General features: G+C 33.5%; 4 protein-coding genes across 4 annotated transcripts; all 4 read right to left on the bottom strand.

Annotated features, from left to right (window-relative positions):
* Positions 1-335: 335 nt before the first annotated feature.
* LOC107924643 (uncharacterized) lies at positions 336-2312 on the bottom strand. Its single transcript, XM_016855178.2, has 4 exons — positions 2006-2312; positions 1822-1907; positions 720-1716; positions 336-616 (listed from the first exon to the last, which is right to left on the bottom strand). The coding sequence occupies exons 1-4, from the start codon at positions 2087-2089 to the stop codon at positions 539-541; spliced, it is 1245 nt and encodes a 414-aa protein (XP_016710667.2). The 5' UTR covers positions 2090-2312; the 3' UTR covers positions 336-538.
* A 2325-nt stretch (positions 2313-4637) lies between these two features.
* Positions 4638-10827, bottom strand: LOC107924632 (exocyst complex component EXO84B). Its single transcript, XM_016855160.2, has 7 exons — positions 10283-10827; positions 10107-10204; positions 8957-10004; positions 7874-8365; positions 7188-7373; positions 6072-6196; positions 4638-5578 (listed from the first exon to the last, which is right to left on the bottom strand). Exons 1-7 carry the CDS (start codon positions 10436-10438, stop codon positions 4885-4887), a joined length of 2799 nt encoding a protein of 932 aa, XP_016710649.2. The 5' UTR covers positions 10439-10827; the 3' UTR covers positions 4638-4884.
* A 1252-nt stretch (positions 10828-12079) lies between these two features.
* LOC107924742 (rho GDP-dissociation inhibitor 1) lies at positions 12080-15507 on the bottom strand. Its single transcript, XM_016855321.2, has 5 exons — positions 14959-15507; positions 13950-14013; positions 13605-13826; positions 12997-13121; positions 12080-12421 (listed from the first exon to the last, which is right to left on the bottom strand). Exons 1-5 carry the CDS (start codon positions 15181-15183, stop codon positions 12353-12355), a joined length of 705 nt encoding a protein of 234 aa, XP_016710810.1. The 5' UTR covers positions 15184-15507; the 3' UTR covers positions 12080-12352.
* A 3724-nt stretch (positions 15508-19231) lies between these two features.
* Positions 19232-24552, bottom strand: LOC107924051 (protein NPGR2). The gene is made up of 6 exons (XM_016854317.2): positions 24247-24552; positions 23407-23690; positions 22312-22564; positions 20456-21672; positions 19896-20043; positions 19232-19671 (listed from the first exon to the last, which is right to left on the bottom strand). The coding sequence occupies exons 2-6, from the start codon at positions 23665-23667 to the stop codon at positions 19352-19354; spliced, it is 2199 nt and encodes a 732-aa protein (XP_016709806.2). The 5' UTR covers positions 23668-23690; positions 24247-24552; the 3' UTR covers positions 19232-19351.
* Between the last annotated feature and the right edge of the window lie 1811 nt (positions 24553-26363).

Below are 26363 nucleotides of genomic sequence, written 5' to 3'. Positions count from 1 at the left end.
TTAGAGACTAGTATAACACTAAGGTTGGATTACTTTCACAAGCCAATTTATGGGTGTTGTTGATCACCTTGTTGTCTGCTAAGAAAATCAATTCGGTCCTTGGACACACATTTATCTCTCGCCAACGGAACTTCTTCAAAGATCAATCTTTGATAACGCACGTTTCAGTTAAAATATACCTTTGTTTGGTGCTCCATTTTTTGCTTTACATTCCATCATTTCAAGAGAACCCCTCGAAATAAAACCACCTCTGATTTTTGTTTATGCTTATAGAATGTCACCTTTTCAATGGTTCACAAAATACTCTGCCTCGGGGATTCTTTAACAAAATGCAGTAATCAGAACCAAAGAGATGTGTGAATATATAAAATAAACCAATATCATCCCCAAATAAGTACAAAGGTAAAAAAAAAGAGAATGAATTACAACAAGCAAGAAAAAGAAATAAAGCAAATACAAATATAGATTATGCACACTCAAAATCAACACTCACAGAACAGACAAGCTAGCCTAGCATGTATATCTTTTTTCATTGGAGTTATGCCTCAGAACCTCTATTCAAAGCTCTCTCCAACCTTTTCTCAAATGGTGTAGAATGCCAATTCACTTTCTTATCCTGCATGCACCAAATGGCAGAAAAAGTCTCAAATCAAAATCCATCATCACCAAAATAAAAAATAAAGAAAAGGGCTTCCCTCGTCTTTTCACTTTACATTTACCTCTCTGTACTTGCTGGTAGTGTTCGGTATTCCTTTGAAAGAAGCACCTGAGTTAGAGTCCTTGGTGGTGGTGCTCTCATGATTCCAATAGGTTCCAACAGTTCCAATTATGGGCATCTCATCTGGAGTTGGACTTCTACTTGGAGACCTCCTACTAGTTAAAGATGATGCTGAAAACTTGTTGATCTCTTCAAGTGTTAATGCACCCAAAATAGGCCTATCTTCAGGGCTCATCTTCATCGAAACCGATGCTGGTGAGACGCTTCTCTCAGGTGTACACGCATTGAAAGTGCTACTTTTTTTGACCGGTGTGGCTTCTCTTGAAGACAACCAGTTGGAAAGACTGGCATCAACTGATACTTCTTCACTGAAACTGAACGAATGTTCCTTGGAACTACGGTGGAAGCTAGACGAAAGCCGGGGCTCTTCTTGCTCCAAGCTGAGATTCTCCTTTTGTGGCTTCAATGGTGTTGACCCTTTGGCTTTCACAGCTTTCCATTGAGCTAGATTTTCAACAGGCTTCAGAACATTACCGTCCCCAACTCCTCGAACCGAACCGATTGGATTTGATTCTTCCTCCTCAGTGACCCTTCCAAGGCCATGAATGCTCCTATCACTTGATTGGAGAGCTCCGTCATCGACACCAACATAATCTTCAATATCATCCTCGTCATCACCTAAATCACTTTCTTCATCATAGTCGAATTCGTCCTCTTCTTCATCGTCACTTTCTCTACAGTTCTGATACCTATGATTAGGAGGGTAAGAACTTGAGCTAGACTCAGAGGAAGCTTGGGACTCCCTCGGTTTAGCCAAATTCTCTTCTTTCACCTTCCCTTTCTTTCCCCCTTCTTCTTCATCATGCAATTCAAAATCGTTACTTTCATCAACCAAAACATGTTCATAGGTCTTAATATTAGCGTCAAAAGTTACTTTCTTTCGAGTACTTGAACCCGAACCTGAACCCGAACCCAGCTGCTCCTCTGCCTTACCATCTCTAAACCCCCAAATCAACCGCAAAAGAAATTATTATATTAAAATCTAATTTAATCATTCTAAAAAAAAAGAAAAATAAACATAATAATCCATTAAGTTTACTCACCGAACTTCTTCCACCGGCTTGATAGGCGTTTCCAAGCTGCTCTGTTCCAAAGAAACTGTAGATTGAGCAATGTAACCAGCATTTCTCTGAGGAACAACAAAAAAAAGAAGAAATGATAAGCTTCATGCAACCAAAAGTTCCCAGATTAACTAAAATCATATAAATCCCCATAAATAAAACTTACTTGCGATCGATGTTGGACCTTGTGCCTCTGTTTTCGATTCTTACGATCTTTGGAAGAACCAAAACATGCAAGAAAACAACCCATTACAAGAATATCTCTTCGACTCTATCAAGAAAAAAAAAACTTCTTCTTCTTTTTTTCTTGGGCTTTCTTTCTTTGGAAACAAAGAGAGAAATTCTTTTGTTTGGGTTAACGGGTTTTCATGGTTTTGGAACAGAGTGAAGAGAAGAGGAGGAGCGTTTTGAGGGGAGCGGTAGGACTAAACGAAACGACAAACAGTTTTGACGTTCTGGGAGTTCTTTTTTTTTGTTGATATTATTATTTTATTAGCTTCAGAGAGGGAAAAAAAAAGGAAGTGACCGTTAAAAATCATGATTGTGGGTTACAGCCTGTAATTTTGCTTTTGTTTTTATTTTTCTTAAAATTAAACTAATAATTGTAAATAAATAATAATAAAGCTGTCTTGACCGTTAATATTGCCTTGTTGTTGATAGGTCCCATATTTGTTTTGATGTACGTGCTAATTTGGTTAATTAATTAAAACATTATTCAAAATCATTTGATAATAAAATATTTTTTAATATTATTTCTTATTAAAATTATATATTTTAACCCGTATTTCATCTTTTTTTCTTTTAACATCATCCCATTCATTCCCTTGTGTCATTTTGGCCAAAAGGAAATTTTTTTTATATATATAAAAAAATCCTTTATTTCATTTTTTTTAGAGGCGAAAATAGAGGCCCGCCGGCCGACTCCCTTAAAATAAATTTTTTATTTAAAACCTTTAAAATAGTAAAGATAAAATTAATTTTTGGCCTCTCTAAAATATAAAAATTTGATTTAATCTTTTAAAAGTTATAAAGAGATAGATGATTAAAATAATAAAATTATATTTTTACCATAGTAAAAATTATAATTTAATTTCAACCATCTAAAAAGATTTCTTAGAGTAATTGAGGCAATATATTTAAGTAGATTCTACAATGAAAATAAATAACCTTTGTTTTTATTTATTTATTGATAAAGTGAAATGATTTTGATGGATCAAACATTGATTTTGATCAAGATGCTGCAAAATTAATGCATGGGAGATCTCTTCATAAATACGATCTCGATTTCTTTGATTTTAAGATAATGATTAATTAATCGGATTTACTTCATGATTAGATCATTACAAGCAGGATTTCAGGAAAAATTGGGTGTTCTCGTCAAGTAATTAATGAAAATAAATTACTCGAATAATTTTGATTTTGTTTCCTAGTGCAATTTTTTTTTCAATTTATATTTTTTCAAAATTGAATAAGAAAATTAATGGGGTGAGAGAGGCTCGAATTTTCGACCTCAGGATTACTCAGATAGCTATGAGACCTACGCGCTCGCCAACTGCGCCACCACCCCCGTCTGTTCACTGAATAATAATTAAACTATATGGCATTTAAAGTTTTGCAATCCACATCAACCCACTTTCATGCAAAGTGGCACGAGTATCGTGGCGCATGGTCGCATCTTCACTTGAGTGGCAAACGGTGTTTTTTTACATGTTTTTCTTCATATGTACTAGATTTGGTGAAAATAATAAACCAAAGTTAAGGATTTAAGGAAATTTGAAGTTTTAGGTTCCTACCAATTTGTTTTTATTTTGGATTTAATTTTTTTTATAAACTTCATATCAAAGTATAAAAAAAACACCTATTTTAATTGTTTTAAAATTTAATTTTTATTATATTTTTTAATCAAATTGATTTGTAATACTCATTTAATCAAACATTTAAATAATAATATAAATATTAAAAATATATATTAATAAAAAATATCAACTAAATTTTAAATGATCTTTTTTTATCAATGGGCAACCAGCAAATAATCATAATTTAAACCTAAGGTTTTATATTAATAAAAACTTAAATCATTCAGATCATTTTCAACTACACCTGTCATTAGTTGTTAATGAAACCTTTTAATTACAACCTATTTGTTCATATAGAATAAATAACACAAACATTATAAATTCTAAGTCAATTTTATTATTATTTCATGTAATATATGTAAGTTATGACTTTAGTCTATATATTCTAATTTAATTCTTTTTGGTCACTGTATTTTTTTAAAATTGTAAATTTTTATTTTATTTCAAATAATATTGGTTAAATCAATTAAGTTAAATTATGTTATTTTATTCAACAAACATGTAAATCACATGTCTAATGGTAGACATACCTTATTATTTTCATGTATCATTCACAAAAATAATCATAATATTTTAATTAATGGATTACTATTACCGTTTGAATCAAGGTTAATTTCGAAAAATATAAGAACTAATAATAATTTAATTAAAAAATAAATCTTAAATTCAACATAATACAAAACTAATAGCAGAATTTGACGGAGCAAAATTTTAAAATTTAAAAACTACCATCACTAAAATTGACTAAATTGGACCACAAGAACTAAATAAACAAAGCAAAATTTAACCGTAAGTTTATGTTGGTTTTGTTAGGTCTAGTTGCACTAGAAAGAAATAGAGTGCATGAAGTTCGATGAAAATGGAATTTAGCTACAAAAAAACACGAGGAAGAAAATTATATATGTTTGTTCAGAAAACTATTAAAGGTTGATATAGAAAAAATAATTAATAATTCAAACTTGCATTGCTATCCACAGTATAAATTCTGATTTCTGTTGAATCAAGTATGTCCTTCAAAAATCTCAAGTAAAATCCTCTGTATCTTACATTCTATTATGGCAAAACAAAAATGGGTTTTCTTCCAGATGATTTTCACATATATCATTTCCCTGTGACCACTTTGTTTATGGTTTGAGGTATCCCCCCAGGGCGCTTCTTTCAATGGCTTTTCACTATTGCAGAAGCAACTTCAAACTCTGTCAACTACCTTTCCATCACGGTCTGGATCAGTAATGGCAGAAGCGGTGGCATCAGCATTACTGTCAGCATCCTCCTTAACTGGGAGACTTAGCTCTGAAATGGATTCTAGCTCATTGACATTAGAATCAATGGCATCGGCCTCACTGCCAGCATCCTCCTTTACTGGAACACTAAGCTCCGAAGCATCACTCATACCATCAGATGAGGACGGATCTGGCAGAACAGTTTTCTCCGGTAAATAAAGTTCACCAGCTGCTTTCGTAGTGCCACTCCCAGCATCCACATCTTCTAATCCAACTGCAGGAAAATCATAAACGTCAGCAAGAGATACTGAAACTTCAGGAGGGATTTCTGCTTTCATTGCTGTTTCTGTTGTAATGGCAACTTCAACTGCATCCATGGTTGGTGAATCCTCATCCAACACCACTAGGGAATCCTTCATAGTACTTCTACTTTCAACCGCGTCCATGGTTGGTGAATCCTCATCCAACACTACTTGAGAATCAGTCATAGTACTAGTACTTTCATCCAGAACAGGGTCATTTGCCTCATTTTCACATGGTTCCTCCTCCAAACCATCAGTGGAATCATCTTTAGAAATCAGTTGCATCTTCTCAATCTCCAGTAGCTTTTGCATTGCTTCATTTGCAGCATTTCTAGCCCATCCGTCACCATCAAAATCTCTGAAGAAAAGAAATGTGTTTAAGGGATTACAACTTCATCCAGAGAATAACTGTGTGGCAAATACAACCGGTGAAATGGTGCCGAAGAACCATATTTATCAAAAGAAGTGTGTGGGGGAAAATGGCTCATCGTTACATACAAAAGAAGTAATAGAGAACAAAAATAATCATAAAGAAAACCTGAACTCTAAATCTCTTAAGCCAACTCTGTTTATTAGCTTTTAGAATATCATTGAAATTGGAAATAAAGTCGCAAGATTCCAGACGGGTTGGGATTTGGGACTTCGTCAGGCTCTTTTACGAATAGAACCTTCAATGCCTCTACATGCTTAAATGACTCAGAAGTTTTTATCTCATAGTACGATACTATGCTAGGATCAGATGAGAGAATACTTTTTTGGAGGCTCTTTTAAGCATGGAAAAATCTGTAAACAAAAAGGGGGACCCAATGTTTCTACCATCAGATATATTCTACAATGATTTGAAATATCACCTCTCAGGATCAAGTCCAGCAGAAGTAAACGCTGTATCAACAAGGCTTTGGAGAACCAAGGGTTTCTTGGAGAAGTATCCTCCATACTTCACGATTTCCGCCAGAAAATGCATGTCCAAGACAAACTGTTCAGCAACAAGATTTGGCAGGTCACTCAGCTGATAATGATGCATATATTGAAAATATAATGAAGCTATCTAAATGAAACCTACTCGAGCCTCTCCAGTATATTTCTCTTACATAGAGACAGTTCTGGTCCAAAGGCAGGTAAGAAACTAAAAAATAAAATGTAAGAAGGAATTTAAACCATGTTTACCAGCTTAAGTTGTACAACATTGACTCTTTAAGTTGAATTATTCATTTATAGAGGAAAAACATATGCTTAGAAGTCTCAAATTCAGATTGATCCATAACTTGAAATTTAATGCTGATAAATATCCCAATTGCAGGTACAGTGCAGAAAAATATTTTAGGAACTTTAACTGCAGTACAGAAAACATGGAGGCAATATCTGTTGTCAGAGCCTTCCAAAAAACTTCTGTTGTTGTTGGGGGTGGGATATAGAGCACACGTCTATGTTACTCGGACTTGGGCCTAAGTATCAGATACAAGTATGTTCCGGACACAAGTATGTTCAATGTTTTTTAAGTTTTTCTGTGTATTTGAAGGATCATATCCCCATACTCATATCCAGATATGCATTGGACACAGGTGTTAGACATGAGTACTTCAAGAAAATTAAAGAGTTGGAGCAGCATAAGCTCATGTGACAAGAGTACAGGATAGGAGAGTTAAAAACTTGAGGTTTCAAGAGGAATATGCTTTTGACATATTCAAATGGCAGAAAAGATTTCTTTTAATATAGCCAACAAGTTGGAAAAGGAAACATGAGTAACTTGAAGGTTAACCAGTCTTTACTTCCTGCAGATTGTTGAGATAAATGGACCAAAGGTTTGTAGATATCCACATATTAAATTAAAAATTTTGCTCACTAAGTAGAAGTGGCAAAAAGGTTGTGCAATCTACACTTCTTAAGATTAAACAACATAAACTGATGCAGATGGTGGTGTAATAAAATTCATCTCGAGGAATTTTCTGGAATTACAATGAAAATACCTGACTGATAATGTCAGAAAGCTGAACAGGTGAATACTCTTGTGTATTTCTCCAAATCTCTTTGTTGTTCACAATCCAAGAGAATATAGCCGCTATCAACTCCCTTAATAGCTCCATCAACCAATCCTCTTCAAAGACGTTGTCTTCATCAATTTTATCAACTTTTCTTAGTTCTAAAAATAGTACCTGCTTGTAGCAAATCAAAATGAAAACCATAGGAAACAAGCTAGAAACTAGATCCTAATTGTCTCATCGAAGAAAAGTAACATCTAATGCATTAACATCATTGTTTCTACTTGCTTTTTCACAAGATTTGAATCAAATATGCCATTATCTTTGGAAATGTGGAGAAAAGAACACCTATACAATGAACAGCCCAAATCCAACAAATCAAATATCTGCATTATCATATGACTAGAGACAGTGGCATCAGAAGTCCTAAACCAAGCTGAAACCTGAAACAAGTACCATGACGGCACAGTCTGGTTATGAAATTTCACTTGTGATTATAGTGTAATGTTTCTTCCCCTTTTCACTCCTTTTCCATGTGAACAAGAAATAGGTACCAACATGTTGGAATGGAAGATGAGAAACAATCATATAAAGTTGTCAAAGGGATAATGCCAGTTTATTAGAACATATATATTCATATTTGTCACATCCTATCCAGAAGAAGCTAAGGTTACCTGAAAAGCAGCAGAGGGCATTGCACCTTGAAAATTGCTAGGCTCTTGTTGGTTATCACTCCAAGTTTCTACAATAAGTTTAGATCCAGTTTCAGGGGACATCATTCTATTTATGAATTGCTGGCAGAAATGAGCTTTGAGCTTAGCAACAGCCTCTTGAATGAACAGAATACAACCATCAAGTTCCTTTTTTAGAAAATCAATTGAGTTTTTCTTCCTTAGCTTAGAATTCAGGTGACCAGGACCCCTTAAGAAACTTCTAACAATCTTGAAGAAGAAAAGCTGTAGTGTTGATAAATTAGCCAGCACAGAAAGCTGTTGTGGCAATGACTCTGCTAAATTTCTTTTAGAACCTTTTTCAGAAACATGTGTTTCGAAGGTAATAGCTTTCTCAAGAATGGCTATGTACTCTGTGAAGAGATTCATGAGTCCTTTAAGGATAGAACCTTCCATTTGAATGGCAAGTAAGGAGGTGACGTCTGCTATGATAGCCTGGAAAGAGGAAAAGTGTATGCATAAAATTCAGTCACATGTACAGGTAAATATAGCACAATAGTAGTGGGACTCAACTGAAAATACTGGAAATTAACATCCCTGGTGAACTATCCTTCCTTTGACATTTAAGTACAATAGCATTCCATGGCTTCCCAAAAAGCTGTGGTACACTTATAAAGGGAATCCAACAAACTATGAGGCCTAAACTTGCTGGCTATGGTGCTGACTTTCAGGGTCTAATCATATCACAGGCTTAAGGGAAAAAAATAGGTAGCTATCTCTTCCTTACAATACAAGCAAAAGATATAGGCAGGTAGGTAGATGGATTTATAGGTATCTATTTCCATGCAATGAAATTGATTGCAGTAACTTAATATGTTAAAGAGCTTGTTTTGAAAATGAAAGCCATACTTGTTTAGGCCTTAGATAGGAGGCAGAGGATGAACTCAATTGCATGGTTACTTGGCTGTTTCATATTATATTTTTGCAGACAAATACAATTTCCCTGTAAAGAACTGTACATAACAATATGCATGCAGGGCTTACATACTCGTATAACATTTAATCTAGAAAAGAGATAAAGCAAACCTGCAATAGAGTTATGAACTTCCGGCCGCTGTTAGTGAGTATACAATATTCTGGCCGTTGACCAGCAACCATATAATTGCCTTCACTTAAAATTCCTGAGATAAGATATCTACCCAAAACCCAATCATCAGTTGCTGTGAACATACTGATAACTTTCTTAAAATGGTCTATGTGTATCAGTAAAACCTCTTCCATACAAGAACGAATATTCTTGATCAAATATGGCTTGAGGAATAGTCTTTGAGATTTTAACAAGGAGCAATATGACATTGCAAACTGCATGGCTTCCACAGCTTTTGATAACCCTTCAGTTACATCAGAACTGGACCTTACATATTTATTAAATGAAGCAACGAACAATTTGGTTTCTTCCCGAGCCCATTGAAGAAGTTCTGAAGCCTGGGGAGAAGTTTCTCCATATAACATCATAAAGCTCCTTGCTGCTTGAGAAATCATAGAAAACACAAACTTTGCAAGATTCTTAACATATAAGCCATCTAAAAAGGATTGTGAACTCTGAAGATGATGCCTTCCAGTTGCAAGTCGCGAATGGTAATACTTAAGCAACAATTGAGTTGCAAGATGACTGTCACCCAGTTTACAAATTCCAACTAACACTTTCTGAAGTTCAGCAGCAGATATCCTCGTGTTTTCAGCCGACAGTGTTAGCTGTAAAGTAAGCATTGCCTTTTTCTCAGCAATTGCTGAATTATACAATAGTAACAAGTCAACAGGAGAATTGTCTTCAAACTGCATCCTTTGCAAATTTTCATCCGCCCTTTGTATAATAGCTATTGCTTCGTCCATCCTATTTTCTATCATAAGAATATCCAATGTTTCTGAAATGCTGTTGATATGAACAGCCAACTCACTTTGAGGAGTTGGTTCAGAAAATTCAGATTCTTGAATAACTGAATCAATTGTTTCCTCTGATAAAACTTTTACATGAATTCCATCTATAAGGTCTTTTACAAGCTTCTTTTGTGTCAAAACTTGGCCTTTTAATTGCATCAGTTCATTTTCCATACCTCTTACTTCATCAAATATTCTGCATGCGAATAATTTAATAAAACTTAAAAGAAGAAAATCAAATTTGAAATTAGATAATTAAACTTGATAGTGGACACTCAAAAATGAAGAAGAATATTACCTAACAAATGATGAATAATTAGAGAAAATATTCCTGTGGAAATCTTCGTCTGATTCCGTCTTTAGCTCAAGAAGCTCCGAACAAAGATGCTTAATTCCCTAAATTCGAATGAAAATTCACCTCAATATTTGGAAATTACTTAACAAAAAAAAGGGCAAGAAATTAGTTGGTTTTACCTTTCCAGTCATGGACTGGAGCTCGTTTTCGCCGTCGAGGTCGCTGGAGACGGAGGACATGCCGGAGCTGGTTTCGGAATCGGCGTCATCCTCTATCTGCTGTCGATTTTGTTCTCGGAACCGGAATCTAGTGGCGGAGGTTGAAGAAGATTCCATAGAAATTGATCTAACGTCAAAGAAAACGTGATTTCAATTCCAAATGGCGTGAAGAAAATAAAAGCTGTCTCAAAGACTGGCAGAAGTGTGGCGCTTGGAGCTTTGTGACGTCGTTTTGTGCCCATTGCCGTCGAGAGACAGGGAAGAGTCAGCTTCGGTTTCTTCACCGCTTTAAACTTAATATTTCAGTTGTTTTTTTTTTTAAATTCTGTTTCTTTGTTTTTGGCACCGGCTATTATTGTTAGCTAAACATTAGACGCTGCCGTTTCCAGTAAAGTCTAGTTCGGATCGGGTTCGAGTAATGATGCGGGCCACTTTGATTTTTTTTCAACTTAAAACATTTCATACCACTTAGAGTCAGGTGGGGCCAAATAAAAAATTTAGACCGAAATTCGGTCGGATTGAAAAATGATTTTAAAATTTTGTTCAAGTCCGATTAAAATAAAAAATATTAAAACTCGAATCTGATCTGTCTGTATTAAAATTTTAATATTATTTTTATACAAAAATAAATTTAAAAAATATAATACATCAAATACACTAAAAAATTAAAATAAATGTTTCTCAACAAATAAAAAAATTAAAAAAAATATATACTTAAATAACACTAAAATAGTAGCAAAATCAATAATAAAACAAGAGTTATACAATATCCAAATAATAACAACAAAAATAATAGCAATATAATAATAAAATAACAGCAAAACAATGGAAAAACAGTAGCAAAACAGTAAAAAAAAACATTTTTTTGGTAATTTTGAACCAGGCCTGGGCCAAAAAGTTTATTCAAAGCCCAATCCATTTAAAAAATGGACATTATTTTTTGTCAAACTCGAGCCTATATTTATACCTAAATCTTTCCACTTTTCGAGTGACCCAACCCATGAATAAGTTTAATACCACTTTATAAAACCTAATTAGGCACAAGATATAACCTGGCCCGTTCCTAATCAAACTCCTATCTAACGCAAATCAAATCTAGTACGTAGTTTTCAACAATACAAAGAAAGATCTCCCAAGCCCTATGTCAAAAGTTTTGGATAGAAATAGTAAATTTTAAATATCATACTGTTTCAATTTTAAATCCTGTATGTTTGTTATACAAAAAGATAAATTATAGAAGAAATAAGAATAAAACGAGATCAATTATATTGAGAAAGAGTTTTTTGAGTTTTTAACTCTAGGAAAGTAGGTTCGTCAATAAAAAGTAATTCCTAAATTTGTTCCAACTCCATTAACAATATGGCCAACAAATAATTTAAAATTATAAAAATATTCAAAAAATTATAAAAATTTATAATAAAAGAAAAAACAAAATACAAGTGGATTCTCATACAAGTCATTTTTAAAATTTTAATATTTTAGTCAATTTTCCAATTAAAGACAACAATTAATTTTTTTGAAAGGTTAATGATCAAATCCAACTCTTTGATTAAAAATCAAATTAACAAAAGCGGTAAAAATTAATAGCTTAATATATGCAACTTTTAGTCAAAGTTGTTAACGTTGAAATTTCATATCTGAATCCAATACTCAGCCCTAGTTTTAGCTGATACAGCTTTTAGTTCAAGTATTTAGCAATAGAAGGGCAAGAGCAATCCAAGCCTTCCCTTTTTGTTCATTTTACCACCACAGGTACAATTTTAACAATGCGGATCTTATATGTTTGAATATGATGATGAGTGCATAAATCGACAGGAACCTGACCCTATTCTCCAAGCAAGTTAAAGCAAGAAGAGGCGTACAAGGGAAATTGCCGGGATTACTTCTCAATATTTAAGCAGAACTGCTAAGGAGGCATGCAAATAGAGTCCAATTCATAATCCCCAGTCCCACAAGAATGTACCAAGTTCGTAAAACAGAAGACAAGCAATAAGGAGAGTGAACAAGAAACAGAACACTACGAAACCTTGGCTAGCTGTTCTTCTTTATCTCGAACGCATATTTGAGTTCCATGTGACATCTTCGGTCATCATCCTCGAACTGCATGGAAGCATAAAATCAGGTACAATCATTATTGCAAAGAATGCACAGGAAAATGCAATACTACACTTTTAGATGCTTTGAGCCTTTGACCAAACACTAATTTTTTGAACTTTCCAGAGAAGTAAAGTTTTCAAAGACAGACAAGATATTGCATGGCTTGGCTATGAAACTTTTGAAAACAATATTAGTTTTACCAAGATTTATACACAAAACGAAACAAGCAGGAATTCCTTGGTGTTGTTTGTAACTGAAAATGGGCTCACTTTTTGACACATATTGTTGACATAAGTGATAATATCAGCTTGGAGCATTAGATTTAAATAAGAGAAAACCCAGACATTGAATAACATCATATCCAGCTCAAAAAAGTCTTTATTTCTAGATTGGTTTTAAATGACATCACAATCTCTTTTACTCTATGAGGATAAAAGGTCAATGTTGCACAAAATTTGACTAAGGTAACTACGAAATCTGTTGCTAAATATGATAACATAATCTTGCTTCATACATGCAGTTACTCATTAATTACAGGGTGCATGCATGCATGCATCCTTCCATTTATGCATACGTACCTTAAGGTTTGCAGAGTAAATTCCCCTTGCCAGCACCCCAGATGGTGTAGTCTCTTCATCCAAAACATGCACATACGGTTCTCGCTGAGGAGCAAAAGTACCCAGCATTCCTTTGTTTTGATCAACTGACAAGAAAAACAGTAAATTAAAATATAAACCCTCACTCACTAAAACAACGGTTATTATGAAATACAAAAGCATGATTCATTTGAGTTTATAAGAAGCCATGGGTTAATAATCTAGATAGTATAAGAAAACAAATAAATAAATGTGTAATAGCTAGTTAATCTGTATTACATTAATTCTTCCCAAACTTGACCTACAATGGAAAACACAATCAGAAGAGCCTATGCCTCCTAGTAAGTCTATGAAGAGCTTCAGCTTTTTATTGCTTCTGTGGAAGGAAAAACGCTTACAGACTACATCTGCATGCCTCGTCACTCGCCAGTAATCGAAGCGGACTATATAGTATTCAACCTCCCACAAAGTCCCGTATCAAATTTATGCCGTTCAGACAGATATACACAATCTTGGCTTACCATGTTAAGAACATAATTAATGCAACTTCAATGGAAACAGAAATTTTGGAAGGTTTCTTTTTTCTCTACCTTTAAGACCTGCCTTCCACACAGTGTTGGAGTACGTTAAGCCAGAAACAATGTTGTGCAGGACACTGAATGTTAACTTAAGCTGATATCGAGATCCTTCCTTGAGAGTAAACAGGACAAGGCCTTCACGATTCAAATCCAATGGCAATGGATAAGAAACTTCCTCAAGGTCATTCGAAATAATTCCTATTGAGTGAAACTTGACTTCAGGTTCCATTTGGCCTAGAAAATCAGAAAATAAAAAACATTAAACATAAAAATAAATTGAAAAAACAAAATTGCGGGTGTTTCAGGATAAGTCAAGACGATTGCGTAAAAGCAGAACATAAGTCACTCAACAGATACCATTTAGGTCTTCTTCAACACAACCAAGAAGCTTCTCCTTCCATCTCCTTAAGCTGTCATCATCCTGCAAGGGTATAGTAAGTGCCAAAATGAATTCGGATCCCCCCCAAATAAGTAGCTATCGATCAACATAGGTTTCATTATTATCAAAGTGCAAGAACAAACCTTCAAGCTATGTAAACCAGACTAAGGGATAGGTGTTTGAGTCTATATGAGTTTATCTGACGCAAGTTCTCTCAATTTTTTCAAAGGGTTTTTCAGGAGAATCATACTCATACCTATGTTCGAATAGGTATAGGAAGCAAGTGCGAGACAAGAGTATTTTAGGAAAATGAAGAGACTAGGTAATATAGCCTACAAAAGGCACTAGAGTCAACCAAAGCCGTCAGGGAAAGTGATGGAACTTTGATATAGCATTGTTGAAAGAAGGTTAAAAGTAACACCAGTGCATGAAAAGAAATTGAACTAAAAACCTAGATACTGTAAACCAAGGAAATAGGGGGGAAAAAACAAAGATAAGTATTGCAGAAATCCTACACAGCTTAAATTTCACCAATTGACCGTGGAGAAGATCAGCATTCAGCTACTAAATATAAAACCCAGACACCAAATAATGCAGCAATAGAAAAAAAATCCAGTAAAGGAGCTTCGCGGTACTAAACTATGTAACAATTCCAGATCAAAACTCAAAAGAGCCCAAGTCATATATTAGAGCATGGACACATAATAACCAAACCTATAAACGACGTTAGGTTCAGAAAAAAATGTGTAATCAGCATGCATATAGTGTATGTCTCACCTACTTTTCCTTCCAACCAAACAGCATCCCTTAATGGGGTGGGAGAAAGAAACAAAAACTCAAAAAATTTTCAGGGAATGAAAGAACCCATAAGTAATTCAAGGCCAAAAAAAGATTTTTTTAACTCAAAAAATTCCAAACAAAAGTGAGAAAATGCAAGAAAGTTCAGAAATGAAAAGAAAGCAACAATCTATCTTTTAAAGAAAAGACCTTGTCTTTCTCAATCTGCTCCTTGAGAGAAAGGAGCGGACCAGGTACAAAACCAGCCAAAGCTCCAGCACCATCTTCCTTATCATCATCATCATCACCATCTTCACGATCATCACAAACTTCATCAGCCAATTGCTTCTCACTCATTTCCCTTTCTTCTCTCTGTTGCTTATCCTCACTAACACCTGCTGACGGCCCTGCTTCTGCTCTTTTCCCACTCTCCATCTCTCTCTCTCTCTCTCTCTCTCTCTCTCTCTATTTTTCGCTACAGTGAATGAACTTAAAGCCCAAAACTTAATTTTGATACAAAAATAACAAAAACCCTTTTTTTGGTTTAACAAGAGAAAAATGTTTCTTCACAAAAAAAAAAAAAGGAAAATTTTTCAAAGCAGGAGATTTAGAATTTCAAAAAAGCGAAAGTGAGAAAGAAAGAAAAAAAGAAAATGGACAATAACGTATTTGGTACATAGGCATACGTCCCCATCTGGTAAAAACGCTCTTAAATTTCGTTATTACAAGATTCAGTTTACGTTTGTTGGTTTCTAATCCTCCCCGTCTTGTCTTAAGTTTATATTGCCTAAATAATAAACAAATATATAAAAATTATTTAATTCAGAATTTTAATTTTCATAAGCCTGTCACTTGTGGAGATTTATTTTTAATATATTATGAAATTATAAAAAAAACTAATTTTAAATAACATACTCATATTATAATATTTTAAAATTGGGATTCGGAGAGTGTTATCTTTATAAGGTAGTTCTATATATATATATATATATTTCATTTTATAATTATTATAAGTTTAGAAAAATGGCATTGAATGGATTGCTATTTTAAAATGAATGAAAGAGTAACTACCTTATTATTTCCGTATGAGTTTTAATTAATAATAAAATAAATTGATTGGAGATTTATCCATCAGTTTAGGTGAAGCATCACCACATCCACGTGAATCTCAAATGGAAAATAAACTTTAAGGAAAAGAGAATGAGAAATATCTACTATTTGTAGAAAGGATTCCTAGCTTCTCAACCTACCATGTATAATAATATTTATTAAGAGAAGGAATATATTTATTGGTTTTATACAGTTTTATAACTCATGCATTACATCAACGAATTTCGATGGGTCAATTATGGATTTCCGAATTAGATCATCATGAATTTTCGAGTCGAATTTAGATCACATTATTACATATTTTATTATAACTATATAACAATAATTAATAATTTAATCATCATATTTTATATGTTATTTATGTATGAAAAATTGAACAAAAGAAACAAATATATACAAACACAAAACCTCAAGTCAGATTATTCATTAATAATATACTCTTGTGTACAAAGGTAAACTGCTCTTAACATACTAATAACTTTGCCCCTGTTTATTTAACAACCACAGAATCAGGGACGGATTTGAGGGGGCACGAGGCAGTTGCACCTATAGAATTTTCAAATTTTTTAATTTTATATATAAATTATTATGTATTTTAGATTTGGGGTCTACATTATATAATATTTGTCTCTTTTGACCAAGTTATATTTTATATAATCGCCCCTTTAAACTATAAGATTATATTTTATATTAACAAAGTATTTTTTGATTTTTAATTATATAACTTTAATGATAATCAAATATTAATGTATGAAATACTAAATTTAAAGGTCCAATATGGACTTTAAAGTCAAAATCCAGAATTAATTGATTTTACTCATACTCATACATATTAGGTTATTGACTTTCTTGTGTTTTGATTTGTATGTCTTGGCAAGAAATTATCTTCCTCTGGTAAAGTACCGACACTGCCAAGAGAAAAATAAAGAAATTTGATGCCGAGATTAAGAGCACAAAGTTAAAATATTCAAATTACCTTCCTCTCATCTCCTTATTCAATTTAGAAATTTTACCTCGGACTAAAATCCGTCTAAGAACATTTAACACATGTTGACTGTACACTTTGTAACTATGGTTAACATACTTCCTGCTTTCTTTCCCTTATTGTTTGAAATCACAAACCCATCAGATTGAACCACTCGCAACTTATCACGTAGCAGAGAGAACATCAACATATGCATCAAGATACATAACCACTTGCTCTTTTTCATAAACAAACAAGGAATGATCAGCTTGTGAATGCCTGGATCCCAAAGCAACTAAGAACTCTTTCAACTTAACATACCAACTGCGAGGAGCCTGCCTAAGACCATAGACTGCCTTCCGCAGTTTGCACACTAACATGCTCCCATCAGACGCATGTTTTTCTAAACCTAGGGTCTGAAGCATGTAAACATCTTCACTAAGATCCCCTTTCAGAAATGCATTGTTGATATCCACTTGTCGATGCTGCCAATTATGAGTGATTGCCAGAGAAAGAAACAAATGCACTATGGAGGTCTTCACAACAGGACTGTATGTTTCCTTATAATCATGCCCAAGAACCTGAGAAAATCCTTGAGCCATTAGACGCGCTTTGTATCTAGAAACAGACCCACCTGGATTATATTTGACTTTAAACAGCCATTTACAACCCACTAGAGTTCTTCCTGACGGTAACTAAACAAGTGTCCACATACCAATGTTCACTAGAGCTTGAAACTCAGCATCAACAGCAGCCTTTCACTCAGGACTCAAAAGCCTCATAAACAGGGGAAGGATCTTTTTTAGCACCTGACGCTCTAGCATGATACACCTTAGGCTTTCTAATTCCAGCTTTCCCCCTCGTAACATTGGATGATTGTTGTGAATAGGAGCATTTGTATCATCAACAGGTTGCTCATCCATTAAGGACTCATGAGCATTAAATTCATCAGGAGAAGCACTTGGCGGAAGCAATTCCTCAACTGGCTGCGCACGCAATTTTGGCTCAGATACATTAGGTTCATCAAATGAAGAGTATGGTTGATTCAGGTGCTCCACAGGCTACTCATTTGCAGGTGACCTTGGTACATTAGGCTCTTCATTGTGCGAGCATGATGAACTCTCATCTGCAACTCCATGAATATGAGAATCAGTGGATTTAGACACCACGGGAATAGGAATAGAAAAGAAGGAACCTCTTGAGCACAACTTTGAGACAACAGCTGGAAACACATTTTCATTAAAAACATGTCTAGAAATGAAGATATGCCCCGAATCATGTCTACATTTGTAACCATGATGCATAGGATTATATCCCAGGAACAAACAAGGTCGAGATCGAAACTCCATTTTGTGCTGATTAAAGGGTCTTAGAAAAGGAAAACATTGACAACTAAATTTGAAAAAAAAATCTATTAAATTTTATAATATATAAGTTTTATAAAAAGGGATTTTATAAAGTGCTAACTTTTATAAAAAAAGTTCAAGTAAAAAATTATAACATTTTTTATAAATAAAGATATTATTTATTATAATATATAATATAAACACATAAGTGTCTAATAACTTTTATAACACTTCTTATAAATAATATAAGTTTTTGTCATAACTTTAAAGTTATTTTTTATAAATAAGTTATATTAAAAAATTATAACACTTTTTTTTATAAATAAGTATATTGTTTATTATAATGTATAATATGAACGTATAAATAAGTTATCTCCATACTTTTTTGTCATAATTTCTACAATACTTTTATATTCCGTAACTTACTTTTTATAGTAAACTTTTTTGTCATAACTTTAAAAAGTTTTTAGGATTTAAATACTATAATTTTTGTTATAATCTTATAAAATACACTTACATTATTTTATATAATATACTTTTTTTATAATATAACTTTAGAAATTTTTGGCCATAAATCATCCCAAAAACACATACATCTTCGTGTATAGAACTTTTTTTAAATCTTCATGTTTATAATAGAACTTTTTTTAAAAGTTAAATGAAGTATGAATATTTGGAAAGCTTAGATTTAGTTATAATTATCTGCATAATTTTGAGTTTTTTTCCAAGAACTAGAAAGTGTAATAAGAGTACTCCAATTACACCCATCCAATAGGACCTACCAATTATAATAGTTACCCAAACATGTTATCTCTATGTATACAAGCAATTACACTCAAATCTAATTATTAAATATTTTTCAAACACTACCTAGAAGAAAAAAATGGAGCTTTGAATTGTTTTTAGTTTTATATCTGACATGTTATTTAACAATTAAATTTACAATTTAAGTAAGAGTTTGATCAATACAACATTAAGAGTTTGAGATGTAACTATGTTGTTTCAAAGGCCAAAGCGGAATTTAGAGAAAGAGAGAGAGGGAGGGAGAGAAAGAACCCTATCATATTGCTATTTGTATTTTATATATATATGAAGAACATAGAACAACACATAATTGTCAGGACAGAATGTGTAGAAACCATGTAATGATTTACAGAAAATTGGCAGGGAGAGGTGTGTTATGCTATCTGAAAGGCTCAACAGGCGCCGATTCTTCAAGAATAACTGCAGCCTCAAAGCATTGAGCTGCTTCACATAGTGAAGACGGAGAATCTTCATCTTTGTGAAGGAGACCCAGAGTATACCATGCTGACGGATTCATTCTATCAACTCGGAGAGCATTCATCAGCAAGCTTTTCACCACTGCATCAGATTGGCCGCCAAGTTGTCTCAACACAACCGCTGCAGATATCAAGCTCAGGGCATGATTCGGGTCCATGCCCAAAGCATTCCAGTAAGCCTTCAGAGCTTCTTTTAATAAGCCTTTTCCCTCGTAAAGTACACCTGAAAAATAAGATGTTTTATTCAACTAGGTAACCAACCCTTAACTTGAATCCCAAGAAGCTTTTTACTTTGATTGAACAATAGAAGAAGGATCATCTTAAGAAATGAGAATAGTATCTATGAATCTACGGCTTTGACTGTTAGAGGCATTATTCAGGAACATTAAGAATACAAGAATTACTGTATAACGACTACAACATAAACCCAAGGAAGAATGACCTTACCAGTGGCATGACTTCTAATAGCAGAGTAAGAATTGATGGCCTTGGATTTTGAAAGGCAAACCTCAGCATCCTGATACTGTGACAAGCTTATGTAGAGATAAGCTAGATCATGCCATATCTCCTGTTCGAAACTTCTTGAAGAATGATCCTGTAAATAATTGAGTGAAAAGGTAAGCCACTTTAAAATTTCTCTTATTTCCACAAAAATTGTTTCGACCATCAATTTTCTCTTTTTATGCTCAAAGGACACAAAAATCTTTTCTTAAGTTCAATAGGATGTCATAACTTTCAAAACTGGCAACCATAATTTCCCTTTCATGCTACAAAAGGTCATTTACCACCCTACATTCAAACAGTAATAAGCCTCAAGTTTGTATCATGCACACAGTCAAATGCAAAACATTAAGAAGAATGTTCTACAGCAATCATTTCCGAAAATCTACCTTCTAACCCATCTACCGCCTAAAGTCAACTTAGTAGAAGAAAACATTTCAGATTCCTCCAAAAAGATAGAAATCAACAAATTATAGGTCAATAGGAAGATTAAACTACAACCAGACCTTATGAAGCCTTTTGCCAGAACCAAAGCTTTTACTCTGAACTTGAAGAACAGCAAGAAGCTGACTGTATGTCTCAATTGCACTCTTGAGCTGTCCCTGTGCAATTTGAAGCTTAGCCTTGGTGCGCAATAATTCTCCCTGATCCCATTTGCCAGTTTGGTCCAAGGCTGCATTGAGAACGATTTCACCATCCACAAAACGTTTTTGAGCTGACAATATGCGAGCCAACAACAACCACCCTTTAATGTTAGAACCACCTTCTAGTTTTAGCAAATACTTTGCGTAATATAGCGCAGCTTCCAACTTTCTCTGCTCAGCATTTTCCAGGCAGAGGTAGTAAAGAATGTTAGGGTCTTTCATACTTGTAATTTTCCAAGCCCGTTCCAAGGCCTGAAGGGCCTCAGACTGTCTGGACACCCTCTCAGAATCAGATAAGGCTGAGTTTGAATGTGTCGATCGAGCCACACCCAATAGAAGGTTACCAGTACCTTCCAACTCACTGCATTCTTCATCCAGGCTTTCAAGAGCTCTATGAGCAAATTTAATCCCTTCTTCCGCAAGATTAGGTTTTCCCCCACAAATTCTTGATGCCATTAACAATGCTGGAACACAGTGTGGATCCTCATTACTCTGTAACAATTTCCGCAATAGATTCAAAGCAACCAAATCCTCACCTGCTCCGTAATAACAGAGAGCTAGAAAATTGTATCTCTCTTTGCGGCTAATAACCCCTGGAAGCAGTTCTTCTATTTGGTTAGCCAAAGCTCTCAAATCCCCAGACATGGAGAGAGCAAATGACAAATGATCCAAAATTGACGGATCCCATTCAATTCTTTTCAAAGATACTTTTCTTAGAAGTATCATTAACAGGAGTATAGCTTCCTCTATGTTATTCCTAGGGACAAACGAACTGTCGATTTGGCAGCGGAGGTTTGGGGGGCTTGCTTCACCTCCACAATACAGAAGAAAAATGGCAAACTGTTTTTGAATCCTTGCAGTAGTTTCTGCATCAAGATTCCACTGATGGAGAAGAGCTCGCCGGTAGGACAAGATTGCTTCATGTGGAGAATCACCAAATTTCCATAATTCTGGAAGCAGCTCGACTGCCTTGATTAGAGTCTCCTGCAATTTACAGTCAGCACCAAAATTTTCAGGCAAGCCTTCTGGTAAGGAAGATTCAACTATGTCCAGAATGACTGTACAACTTTGAGCAGCTTCTGCAAGAATGGTAGGAAATATACGTTAGCCATGCAGTGATGATGGAATTGCCTTTTCCCAGAGGAGAAAGGTATCATGAAGATGAGAACCAGAAAGGGCATCTGACAACAATGAGCTTCATGATAACAGACTTGACAAACCACATCCAAGTAGCAAAGAAGCTTGTGCATAAAATAAATAAGAAAACAAAAGAAACTAGAATACCATTGCAGTGTTCTAGGTTAAAATTTGCTCGATTCTTGGGATTTAGAATTATTCCAATCATGATAACAGAAATAAGGCTGTTAAAGCAATTTTGAACTGGAAAATATTAAGCTCTAGAAGCATTTCAGACAACAAATTCATATATACTACTAATAATAGCAATATCTATCAATATACTGACAAATATTAATTATTAACATGCCGTTTCACCAATTATGAATGAAAGCGTAATATTATAAAATAGCAAGTAGCAGGGGTAAAAGGAAAATATATCTTATTGGAAACTAGTATCTTGGAAGATTCAGTCAGGAAATTCCATCTATATTAGCAAAATAACTAAAGCATTCTTTTATAAATGACATAAAACCAGGTACACTTTCTTGATTTATATAATTAAAGAGTTGAGATCAATGTACTACTACATCAAACAATACCTCTAAACCTCTGGAGATGCTGCAATGATTTTGCTTTTAGAAAGATCGCTTCTAGTAGTAAACTAACAGCATGTATAGACATTGGTGGAGGAGCATAGTCATGAGATCGCCTCTTACGTCGATCAACTCTTTTGGAAAGGGTGAGTTTCATTTTGGGAGATATTGCCGCAATATCTATTCCTTCAAACACATGCAGTGCAGCTTCTATATTTCCTTTCTGATATTCAATTCTTCCTAGCAATGCTCTAGCTTCCTGCAAATTGCAGACACCTTAGCCAAAAAGAAAGCAAATCAAACTGATCATAGAATTACTGCAACTATTTTCCATAAGATAGATAAAATAAGGGGCAAAAAGAAAACAAAGGCAAAGGCAGGTTGAGTACAGTAGTAGGAAATAAGAGGCAAGACAAATAACCGCAAATTTCAGATGCATATAGTATGATCACTTTCACACAGGCAGTGTTGACAAGAGTGAGGATAAGTGAGCAGCCACAAGTGGAAGGTGCTTTTAAAAATAAAAAATGGCCTATTAATGCAAGAAGCAACACTACCGCATTGACACGATTGGTCTAAAAGAAGAAATGACCTTAATTGTATAAGTATTAAGTGTTAATCAGTTACTCATCAAAAAACATTTTAGAAATGGATAACTTCCAGCTTTGCTTAGAGAAACAGGACAAGTAGAATCTGCACAATATTGAATTTAAAGTTAGACTAGCAACTTTAATCCTAAATCACATCAGAGTAAACAATTGCATCTCTATATTGGCATATTTTCACTGAACTTGATTGAATAAAGATCTCAAGCTGTGAGCAAAGTAGAATAACCAGATGGCAAGGAAACATGCTTACAGTTACAAAGATTTGTTTGAATGGAAAAACATCAGTTACCAGTACAGATAAAACTAATCTACAAATGACTGAGAAGATGGCTTGAATAGACATAAAATAGACCCAAACCCAGATTTGAGAAGTCGTGGTATTGATAGATGTTTAGGAAAAGCAATATGAAACCAGATTTGAGGAACGGCATTGACAAACAGAATCACTCTACAAATCAAATTGAGAGCCGAAAATAATGAAAAAGAAGCAAACCTCATAATTAAGTGAACTACTTTCACGCAGGGACAATTCAGCTTCTTCTATATTCCTAGTATCTGGCTTTTTCTCAGGAACACCAATTTTAGAAGAATAACCACTCAGTGAATAATCTTTGGCAGCAAGGGATTCTGATGAAGGTATCATTTCGTCTACTTTTCTTAATTGTTCTCCAGTGCATAAACACTTCATTATCTGCCCTAAATCCCGCCTAAGTCCACCTCTTCTCGGCTGTTTAATCCGTATTTTGCTCTTCATACTGTTTCACCACTCTCCAAAATCTTCTACGTGCAAAACAACAATAACTTTATCAGAACAGTAATAGCAGATCCAAAGGATACAGACTCATAACTAGTATATGCACAGTTTGATGATCAATAAAAATCAGACTAATCCATAAACAGTGAAGTTGAAAGTTTTGCCAATAAAACAGATTACAAGAATCAAAACTTAATATTTCAAGGCATCTAGAAACCAAGAGTGAAATCAAATTCCAACAGTAAGTTATACAAAAGAATAAATCATCATGATTTAATTTCTTCTGTGCTATAAGATAAGCTTAAAACCCGAATACCCACAATTGATAAACAAAAAAGTTACTGATCAAGACCAAAAACCCTCCAATATTTCACCAACCCCACTTCAAAAATTCTCACCAAATAACTAATAAAAACTCCATGATTCTAAACTATTAAAAATTAAAAAAAAAACAAAAGAGACTAAATTTACCTAGAAAAACAATCCATAAACTCTGGAAATGACAGTAAAATCGAGTCCAACCCAAATTTAAACAGCAAAAAGAAGAAGAAGAAGAAGAAAAGAAGAAAGAGAGCTCGCCTTTCGTTTTGCCAAACAGCAGAAAAGAAAAGAGACCACATGACATCAACAGTAACACCACCCATCTGTTTATCAAGATTGCCCCTTCGAATCCAAACAAAGCCCTCCTTTAATAAAAGATCATAACTTTAAAAAATAAAATAAACTTAATCAATCAACGAAGAATCCGAAGCCATGCCTTCAAGAATCTTTCATTTCCTTTAAATTTTCCCTTTTTCCTTTTATTTTTTTTATCTTCTTTTAAGAGAAAAGAAAACAAAACAAAAACAAAGGATGGAATGTGAGTTGGATCGTGGGCGAGAAGATTTGGAGATTATAAAACATTAAAGAATAAATAAATAAATAAATGAAGGAAAAGGAATTAAATATGGTAGGTTAAATATTGTCAGAGATGGGGTTGGTGGGGTCCATCAATAAAAGGTTAATTTAACGACGGTGGCTTGGCTTCTTAAGCCTTGCTCCAATTCTGCGCCACGTCAGATATGCCTTTTCATGTGTTTTAGTGCCCAAGTTTGACAATCATTAACCGGATACTGATCGTCAAAAACCGGAAACCCTTTCCTTTTGTTTTTTTTTCTTACATTTTTTTACTCAAGTAATATTTAAAAAAAAAATACCTAAATAGCATGTTGCAAGAATTATATACTAAAATAGTACATTCAATATATCACCCTGATTCTAACATAATTTCGTTAAAAAAAAGTATAAAGGTGTAGTGTCTATCTGATAGGCGGTACACCTAGTTTTTTTAATATACTACATTAACAAAATAAATATATCTTATAAGTTCTAACTTAAACTCTAATTCAATGGTCTCATTCACAAATTTTATCTCCATGGTTTAATCTTTTACCTACATAAAAAATAAAAAAAAATTATATTAAAATAATAAAAATAACATGTTAATAAAAAAATAACAAAAACATAATATAAACAATACATAATAAATACGAATATTTTTATTATTATTTTAAAATGATAATAAGTAAAATGTTTTGATTTAAAATATAATATATATAATAACATGCCAACTTAATTATTGTCAAAAAATATAAGTTTTTTTGCATAGAACTTCAAAAGAAATTTTATTTTTAATATTTATAAAAATTTAAAAACATAAACTCTTATTCTCAATTATAAAATCTTAAAAAATTAGAACATATAAACTAATTCCTAATTTATCTCATAAATTCCAAATTTCATATCAATGGTCTCATCTTTTACCTGCATAAAAAATAAAAATAAAAATATTAAAATAATCAAAATAACATGTCAAATAAATTTCATTAAAAATAAATCTAATCAACCTAAAACACACATAACAAATAAATTACATAAAAATAAAATATTCTTTGTACATAACATAAATAGGTTTTTTTACTTTAATAAACATTAAAAATAAATTATGAATGAATGAAAATATAAAATAAATACAAACATATCTTAATAGCTCTTTTTAACCAAATAATACATTACAAAAATGAGTCGAATGGGGGAGTGTTGGGGGGAAATACTAAGTGTGCCGCATATCAGATAGGGGTCACTGGTGCTACCTATCAGATAGGCACCACACCCCTATACCCCCTTTTTTTAACGAAATTGTGTCAGAATCATGGTGGTGCCACCTATGCACCACCCTCCACCCATTTGAATGTATCGTTTTGGTACATGACTTTTACAACATGCCATTTAGGTATTTTTTTAAAATATTATTTGGATAAAAAACCCTACATTTTGTATTCTACAATTTGGAGTTTAACCGGTTTTAATTAAAAAAAGAAATGAAACATTTAATAAATTTTATATTTATGTATATAATTTAAAAATCTATTACAAAAATCACATGAGTTAATGAGATAGTAAGTGTCTCTCTTGCCTTAACCTGTGGTTGAGAGATCAATTTTCATAGAACAGTTTTAAAACTTAATTAGTAGTCGAGAGTTTGATCTTCGCCCCTTAAAAAAAATTCCTTAATTTACTGATTTTTCAGTATTAACAAGTGTTCAAAAAGTATTTTGGATTTAATTTTTAAAGTAGATAAAAAAAAGAATTATTGGTTAAATTTCCTTATTTTTAATGAACTTTTTTTCATAATTGTATTCATTGATGGATTTCTA

Source organism: Gossypium hirsutum, chromosome D11 (assembly GCF_007990345.1).
Source record: "Gossypium hirsutum isolate 1008001.06 chromosome D11, Gossypium_hirsutum_v2.1, whole genome shotgun sequence".
Taxonomy (NCBI): Eukaryota; Viridiplantae; Streptophyta; class Magnoliopsida; order Malvales; family Malvaceae; genus Gossypium; species Gossypium hirsutum.
The sequence above is the reverse complement of the archived record's forward strand: the minus strand, read 5'-3'. Positions and strand labels throughout refer to the sequence as shown.